This window comes from Rhinoderma darwinii, chromosome 4 (genome assembly GCF_050947455.1).
Source record: "Rhinoderma darwinii isolate aRhiDar2 chromosome 4, aRhiDar2.hap1, whole genome shotgun sequence".
Lineage (NCBI taxonomy): Eukaryota > Metazoa > Chordata > Amphibia > Anura > Rhinodermatidae > Rhinoderma > Rhinoderma darwinii.
This window is the reverse complement of record NC_134690.1, coordinates 198,301,746-198,311,007: the sequence shown is the minus strand read 5'-3', so window position 1 is coordinate 198,311,007 and position 9,262 is coordinate 198,301,746. Positions and strand designations below refer to the sequence as shown.

The window sequence follows — 9,262 nt, the reverse complement described above, 5'->3', positions numbered from 1 at the left end:
GCCGTCACTTCCACTGAAACGTCATCCTGGGAGGCCGGACTGGAGACAGAAACAGGGAGTTCTCGGTAAGTATGAACTTATATGTTTTTTTACAGATACATGTATATTGGGATCGGTAGTCACTGTCCCGGGTGCAGAAACAGTTACTGCCGATCGCTTAACTCTTTCAGCACCCTGGACAGTGACTATTTACTGACGTCTCCTAGCAACGCTCCCGTCATTACGGGAGCCCCATTGACTTCCTCAGTCTGGCTGTAGACCTAGAAATACATAGGTCCAGCCAGAATGAAGAAATGTCATGTTAAAAAACCAATACGCTCCGCACCACACATAACATGTGCATGACAGCTGCGGACTTCATTGCGGAACTTAGAATCTCCATTGAAGTCAATGGAGAAATTCCGCCATGAGTCCGCAACCAGTCCGCCACTGCTCCGCAACAGACAGAGCATGCTGCGGACACCACATTCCGCTCCGCAGCCTATGCTCCGCAGCGGAATTGTACGCATCGTGTAAACGAACACTGCGAAATTAAAGTGAAAGTCAATGGAGAAACGGCTCCGCTGCGGATTAACGCTGCGGAGTGTCCGCAGCGGAATTTAAGTGAAAATCCGCCATGTGTGAACCCGCCCTTAGGGTGCAGTCATATTTTGTTGCAGGAATTTCTGCGACTGAAAATCAGTTTCATTCATCTGAATGGAACGTGCAGAAATCCATGCAGAAACAACTATATTCAAAGGAATGGAACTGATTTTCAGTCGCAGAAATTTCTGCAAGAAAATCTGCTGCATGTGACTGCACCCTAATTCTGTGGTACTCTGCAGGTCTGTTGTGCTATGCATTTGATATTCTGCAGGTGTGCTGTGCTCTGTAGTTGTTTAGGGCTTGGTGAGTTAGTACATCCATGCTATGAATGTGAAAACTCCCTACCTTAGGTAGTCTAAAAAAAATCTTCCTTTCTCTCATTTATGGCTTGTCCCAAAGTTCCTGTTCTTCCTGAATCCCTCACTGCTCACTTCTCATTATTTGACTTCTCATTGACTTCTCATGGTGTACGGCTCCTTTGGTCATCATAGCGTCTCAATCCATCTATTAGGGAAAAAAACTGTAAAAATAAATTATTAAGTATTCACATATACAGGTCCCTATTGCCAGGATTGAAGCACTGTTCCTCATTACTACCTTCTCTGTTGCTTTTCCCCATTAGAGCGCTCTTCGTTATGAACTTTCCACTGTGTAAGTCACTTCAATCAGTCAGTACTTTATATTCTCGGGGTCACTAGGACGCAAAGTACTTCTGGCAGCAGCATCCCTGATCTGTTTAACCACATATATAGCAGACTACAGCTATTTTTTTTCCATAATGGATTAGTGGTGGGCCCAGAAACCACTAGCAAAAGCGCCCTTTGCTGGTAATCTAATAATGGCAACTTGTCCTTGCAAAAAAAACCTAGTTGAAAGCCTACTGTATCTCTATCCTATAAAAGCAAGTGGACTGTAATATTTTTACTCTATGTGCACAGTCCAAGATTTTGCGTTGTTAACTGTGTAATGAAGACACTAAAAACACCCCACAATTATCTCAAGAGCTCCAAAATATCCTACACTTTTTTTTTTTTTAACCTAATGAACTATATTATATATACTGCATTTCGGACCATTGTAATATTTCCCAGGTGATTTACTTACTTGTTTATAGAGAGTCATAAAGAGGAGTGTACAAACCTTCACATTTATGAGACCAATGATTGTGTCTTCCTCAACTCTTTGGTTGTGTCAGCAGTGTCACTATAGGCAGTTTGCACTCATCCAATACAAACATCACCCTGCAAGGATGTAGAGTGACTATACTGACCGAAATACAGTCAGATGCTTCCCCCTCTGCTCAGTCCTTAGTTGCAGTGTTAAAAGCTTCTGTTCATTTCCCCCACACCCCCTCCTCCACTCCCACCACATCATCCTCTATGTCAGCTGCAGCACTAAGAGGAGTAGTACTGCTGCTGCCTGGAAATAAAGAGCACAGTCAAGGCAGGGGAGAAATGAACGGCAGCTTTCCATACTTCATCTGCTCTGGATACCCGGCTGTATCGGGAACTTGAGGGAAGCATCTTTGAAGCTACCTGGAAGTTGGGGGAACACTTGTGATCACATCAATTGCATTCTCCTAAGGCAATGAACCATATAAAACTGGAAAAGTCTGCAGGAAATCAGCACCTTCACACATGCTTCCTCACAAGTTATGCCTGGTTGGAGTGCTTCAGCAATAGCAACTTTCAGGGGTATGAAGGCTACAGAAGCCTCACAGTAGTCTCTCCAGGACAACTTGCATGAGCGATCGCAGGGGGGCATCAGACTGACAAGTGATTTCTGGATACACACAGGATGTTTAGAGCTGCAACCTAATATGTGACTATAGCACTGGATGTCTGCTGTGCCTGAGAATGAATTGTGCCAACACACATAAGGTGATTATTGATATATCTATTAGTTGTACATCTAACAGAGCTATACTATCAGATTATGCAGAAAATAAAGTGTTCTGCAAAAAGAATGCTATATTTTAAGTACTAAACTAGATAAAATAACATTGAAGAAGATATGATATCTTTTCCATTAGTATTAGGTGATAATATGGACATTTAAAATATTCTATGGACACGCAGAGGAGCCTGATGTGAAAGCAGAAGGAGTCAGTCGTACTGAATTTGAGTGTTTTATGAGCCATGCCTTTTAATATTTCTTGCAAGGTTCATACAGCCTCCTGATGATTTTTTAATTGTATTTTTGCATTTCTTTATGAAACTTTGGGATTTTTGAGCCATTATAACGCACAGTATAATAACCACAAAACATATATTTGGATTTTGGCTACATAATCCAGCTGATCCAAGGATTTTTCACGTTTCAGCCATTTCATGATGATGGGATATACATGTATTCAGCTCCTTGTAGCTTTGATGTAGTTATTGCAAAACCCCTAGAGGTTTCCTGTATGCTTTAAACTGGTAGCTTGTTCATACTCCATGATGGAGCCACAGACCCAGTGCCAACCAGCTGCTGACAATTTGAATGTCTCTCAAACCAATTACTCCTTTGATGGTACAAGTTGCATTGCAGGTCTGGACAACTATGATCAGGAGTCCGGCTTGCCCTGGAACATAATCCTCACTATTATATTGGCTGTCATTACTCTTGGCACTTTATTGTCCAATGCATTTGTAATTGCAACAGTGTATCAGACCAGAAAATTGCACACGCCTGCCAACTATCTCATAGCTTCATTGGCATTCACTGACCTTTTAGTGTCTATTCTTGTCTTGCCAATCAGCACCTTGTATACTGTAACTGGTAAATGGACTTTGGGGCAGATTATATGTGATATGTGGTTGTCGTCAGATATCACTTGTTGCACTGCATCTATTCTACATTTATGTGTCATTGCATTGGATAGATACTGGGCAATCACTGATGCAGTTGAATATACAAAGAAAAGGACTCCAAAAAGAGCGGTTATAATGATAGCACTAGTGTGGGTCTTCTCAATATCGATTTCAATGCCCCCACTTTTTTGGCGTCAATCAAAGGTGGAAGAGCTCACCAAGTGTGCTGTCAATACAGATCATGTTTTGTATACTGTTTACTCCACTGTAGGGGCATTTTATTTACCAACATTACTACTAATTGCCCTTTATGGGAGAATCTATATAGAAGCCAGGTCTAGAATTCTGAAACAATCTCCGAAGAGCACAGGCAAAAGATTGACAAGGGCTCATCTAATTACTGACTCCCCAGGATCTTCTTCTGTTTCCTCAACCAACTCAAGGGCTGCAGAGGTGTCAAGCGACACAAGTTCTCCAGTATACTTGAATCAGGTCAAAGTTAAAGTATCAGATGCTTTACTAGAGAAAAAGAAGATAATGGCTGCTAGGGAGAGGAAAGCAACCAAGACTTTAGGAATCATACTTGGAGCTTACATCTTTTGTTGGTTACCATTTTTCATTATTTCATTGGTTATGCCCATTTGCAAAGAAGCTTGCTGGTTTCATCCTGCTATTTTTGACTTTTTCAACTGGCTTGGATATCTCAATTCTTTAATAAATCCAATAATCTATACAATGTCAAATGAGGACTTCAAGCAAGCTTTTCACAAACTGATACATCGTATTAGTTGCCCATCATGACTTTAGCACCAATGTACTTCTCGATGCTACATGAATGCACTTGTCTGGATCTGTTAGTACAGGTAAGCTCCCTTTAATGGCTGTAGATACTGTCGTAGAGATTATTTTATTGGAGGTTGGATAGGGGTACAAGTGATGTTAGGCATGCTGTGTTCCTGTATGCTAGAACTGGGATCATTCCTGGCCAAACATTGGTTTTGTATTTTCACGTAAGGCCTTGAACAACTCTTTGTTAGATGTACTTGTGTCTGTATTATCTGTTTATTGGATCAATCAGCAGATTTGTTCGTCAGTTAATAAGGTTCACCCTCAGTTAACTGATGTGCTGATGAAGAATCTAATTGAGAGTCAATACACAAACTGATGTTGATATGTCTGATTTAATCGGTAGGGTTATTAAGAAAGCTGCAGTGTGATTTGACCAAAACATAAACCCAAAAGCAAGTAGGTTTTCATATTTCTAGAAGTGTAAAGAATCACTGATTATTATCCATCCCTCTTGTATTGAAGAGGTATCATATTCAATCATGGATATTCACTAACCTGCATTCCTTTCATTAACTCCACGCACCTTCTCATTATGCATCTGCATCCTGTAGTCTTTGATGTAAAACAATACAATATCACGCTATTCCTCGTAGTCTATAGTATAATATCTAAATGTTTATTGCAACCCCAAGTTTACACAGGGTCACAGATAATTTTGCTTATGCCACATGGCGATCGGGCATTTACACTCATTTGTTTCTTTATGGATTTGCAACCGTTTTGCTTAAATATTATGCATGTATATTTAACAATTAATTCCCGTCGCAAATATAGTTTATAGATGGCTGAAAAGGTCACAGTTCTTATTATTATATATCCCATTTTGACATTTTATCAATAATTCTATGAATGTTTTCCTTTTGTCTGCAGAACCCAGTCGATATTGTAAAGAATCACTGCCTGAAACTCTCTCTCCTGAGTTGTCAGACTCATGAATACTGCTGAGCACAAACGTCAATACATACTGTCATCCTACTGTTCAGCTCTGCATATCACTGCTATGACTCTAGCGATGATGCAGCTTAAATATTCACTCATGTCAAACGCAAAGAGTTCACCTTCAAATCAATGCTTACAATGAAAATTAATGTAGACTAATATATTGTTTTTGTTTTATTTATTTCATTCATATCATTGACTTTTTTGACTTGACTAGTCTGTGGAATTCCTTCCATGCACACTGTAGGGGTTGTGCATAGTTGTTATGTTTTATGTCACTAGTATGAATATGTCAACGTGTATGCTTGTAATTTATTTCTGTAGAGAAAAAAGTTGATATAATTTTAAAGAAAGAATTTAAAGATTTGTCACAGTGTGCAGGTGGCTCATTCATCTCAGCTTGGTAAATGTGGTGTGCAGGAGTGTGCAAAAGCTACCTTGATGTTTATCCAATCAATCTGAATCGCACAGCGATCATAAATTCTTACAATTTATTGTCGGTAATTACTGTATTTCTAAATGTTTCATCTCTTACGTAGATATGTCATTGAAAGATATGCCCTTCAGATGATCTCTTAACACATGGTTTGACATGACAAACATATTCTAGTACAAAAAGATGAAATTGCACAGTATTTATGGTTAATGCACACCCCTACTACATCTGGCACAGAGAATGTATAATTTATTTTTGCTTAAGAAATAAGCCTACCTATAATATATTTACTGTACATGTTCCAAATGTTGAAATGGCTTTATATCTTTAAAAAAAAAAAAAAAAAAGTCACACCTGTGCAAAATAAATGACTAGAATTCTGAAGCAGATCAGTTTTATTTTATTTTAATATTGTGTTTTATTGCCATGGACACTGTGAAAAAGGTCAAAAGCAGCAAAGAAGCCATAATAGATGACACTGATTACAACTGTTGTGTTATTCCTGTGTTACATGTCTAGTATCTTGTTTTATTTGTCCTAATACAAGAATGTTGAATGAGCAAACATAGGTTAAATTATGAAATAAAATAAAACCAAAATATTTTCCCTTCTTTTTAGTATAACTTTCTTCTCTCTTGGCCTCCTAGTAAGGTTTGCTCCTTGGTGAATAACATAAAAAAATATGTTGAAAGATAGATATTATGGTTTAATTGAAAATATGTTCCCTCTGGTTTTATGTGAGGTCTGACTGGGGGGGGATAGGGTATAGCTATATAAACCCACCGTAAAGGCAGTTGTTTTTTAAGTTGAACCATTTTTAGATGGGTGTTTTATACCCATGTTTAACTGCCCATATTCCAGATTTAACACCCAGAACCCACCTAGTTACACTGAACTGAACTTACTGCACTGAAGATTTATACTGTATGTTGCTGTGATGGGTCCAAATATTACATACAGTTAAACATGGGTACAATACGCTCGTCTGAATGAGGCCTAATAGAGCTTGTGATGTCACAGGCAACATCTAAGGTTTGATGATGTCACAACCAACACGTGAGGCTTGATGATGTCACAGGCTTAAATTTATACAGAAAGTATTTAAAGATGCACTCCAGCAATTGTATTCATTCCTTTGCCGATATAGTGAAACATAAGCTATTATTAAAGAATAATGTAGAGGCTCTTGTGTTTGCCTTTTGAATACCTGTTTTAGTTGATGTGCCATTTATGGGTTGTTCTGTTTTCACTCTGAAATGTTTCCCTTATTGCAGCCTACATTTCCCATTATGCTTCTGGCTTTGCAAAAGCTTGTAAATGGTACGTGCTCTGGTTCTATCTAAGCGCAAAAATGGATAGATCAGTGACATAGAACTTTTGTCTCTTAACACTGCAGTGTACTTCTATGAGATGCTTCAGCCTGTCTCCCTTGCCTCCTGTTTTTTCGGACAGCACTTACAAGCAGGAGGCATCCGAGAGCAGTGAGAAGCTGCTTCTCATTGGATACTGAGGAGGTTCTGCACACAGCACTTGCAGATAGTAGACAGGCAGCGTGAGTCAGGGGAGTTTAATAAATCTGCAACTAATCATTGGAGGAATACAACTACTATATCACATGCACTCCTGATCCATTAGATAGGGCGGAAATGATCTCTTCAGCGGATATCTATGCATGGGGGAGGGGGACATACAGAGGAACAAGGAGGGTGGGGCTTGGTTGGGAGTGGAGGTGTCTGAGAGCTGTTGGGAGGGATTTCTTAGGTGATTATATAATCCTGAAGTTCACAGGAAGTTAGCCACACAGGGATGACTGACTTCCGATTTACGCAGGAAAGCATGGTCTGAACTGGTGGTCAGACTGAGATTAGACACAGCATCTCATAATAAAAGGGTGTAAAATATATACAGTACTGTGCAAAAGTTTTAGGCAGTTGTGGAAAAATGCTGCAAAATAAGAATGCTTTCAAAAATAGAAGTGTTAATATTTTTTTTTTAGCAATTAACAAAATACAAAGTAATGGAACATAAGAGAAATCTAAATCAAATCAATATTTGATGTGACCACCCTTTGCCTTCAAAACAGCATCAATTCTTCTAGATAGACTTGCACAAAGACAGTATTGTGAGAAACTGGACATGGACCGCACATCCACAATATATATGTTGATCTGAGCCGCTAGGCATGATTTATAAACATCAACATTTTAACATTTTGATCAAACTGTATAAGCCCACTTGCCACTTCATGGCGACCTCTTTCAAAGTGGGTCCCTACTCTATCGGTTGCAGTACCGCATGGTAGCCACTGCCGGCATGGTAGCCACTGCCGCTGCAGCACTGCTCCTGCAGAGGAAGCAACCCGGGGGCCCAAAAGCACCCATGCTATCAGGCTGTGCCAAGCCTCCTTGGCTCTGGCCATGTCCCCCCACAAGTGCAGCACTGCAGCAACAGATACCACCACACAGCACCACAACACTTGCACAAAGTCATGGATTTTGTAGGATTATAGTCATAGATTAATTTATAGGCATGATATGCAAGATCAAAAATTGCCGGAGTGCTTCTTTAGAGTCATAAAAGTAATTTACCCATTGTGTATAGATAACAAGTATATGTGAAAGACAGAAATATACAAACTATTCTAATAACATATTAGTCAATAATTATCTTAGAACTTTTGAAATATAGTCTCAAATGAAATATGAAAGAAATATATAAACTTATTCTTATGTTGTGAAAAATAAATAACCACAGATTTTGCAAGGAGACAAATATTAAAATCATTGCTAATTCATTTATGAATAGAGTATAAATGGTTTCCAATTATAAAATGCATCTATAATTCATAGGAATCATATATTTAAAATTGGTTGAGTATTATAGAATATATAATAATTAACTCACTTGACCTATGTCACCTTGTTAAGAATATTATTTTATACTGTGTAAAGCTTATACTTAGCTAATTATGTGTATATTAATTGGAAAAAAAAAAGGATTTCTTTAAAGTGAATATAACTATAGTCCAAATTACATATGTATTTATACATACTATGAGTTATACCCATGAAGTTAAAGGCTATGCAAACCTTTGAAGACTTTTTATTTTTTAACTAAAACAATGTATTATAGTGTTTTAGTGCAACTTTCTAATATGTTTTTATTATATTATGAACTTAGATGTAATCGATAACAGGTGGATCCAGCATGTCAGAGACACGCAGGAACCGCTGTCACTGAAATCATCCGTCCTGTTGACCTCACGGATTCGGGTTTAAGTGTAAGATACAGCTTCTATGTATTCAGGATACATAGAAGCTGTATCTCAAAAAGTAAAAATTTTTCTTTAAATGAAAACTAATCGCAAAGTTGCACTAAACACTATAAGGGTATGTGCACACACACTAATTACGTCCGTAATTGACGGACGTATTTCGGCCGCAAGTACCGGACCGAACACAGTGCAGGGAGCCGGGCTCCTAGCATCATACTTATGTACGATGCTAGGAGTCCCTGCCTCGCTGCAGGACAACTGTCCCGTACTGTAATCATGTTTTCATTACGGGACAGTTGTCCTGCAGCGAGGCAGGGACTCCTAGCATCGTACATAAATATGATGCTAGGAGCCCGGCTCCCTGCACTGTGTTCGGTCCGGTAC

At 38.8% G+C, this 9,262-nt stretch overlaps 1 protein-coding gene across 2 annotated transcripts; it reads left to right on the top strand.

Moving 5' to 3' along the window:
- Positions 1-1,895: 1,895 nt before the first annotated feature.
- On the top strand, positions 1,896-6,708 carry HTR1B (5-hydroxytryptamine receptor 1B). Of its 2 annotated transcripts, XM_075862049.1 has the most exons (3): positions 1,896-4,243; positions 4,573-4,625; positions 5,100-6,708. In XM_075862049.1, the coding sequence occupies exon 1, from the start codon at positions 3,024-3,026 to the stop codon at positions 4,179-4,181; it is 1,158 nt and encodes a 385-aa protein (XP_075718164.1). In that variant the 5' UTR covers positions 1,896-3,023; the 3' UTR covers positions 4,182-4,243; positions 4,573-4,625; positions 5,100-6,708. The 2 variants fall into 2 exon arrangements, with proteins under 2 accessions (XP_075718164.1, XP_075718163.1); XM_075862048.1 differs by lacking the exon at positions 4,573-4,625 and having other exon boundaries at positions 5,100-6,706.
- Positions 6,709-9,262: the final 2,554 nt, after the last annotated feature.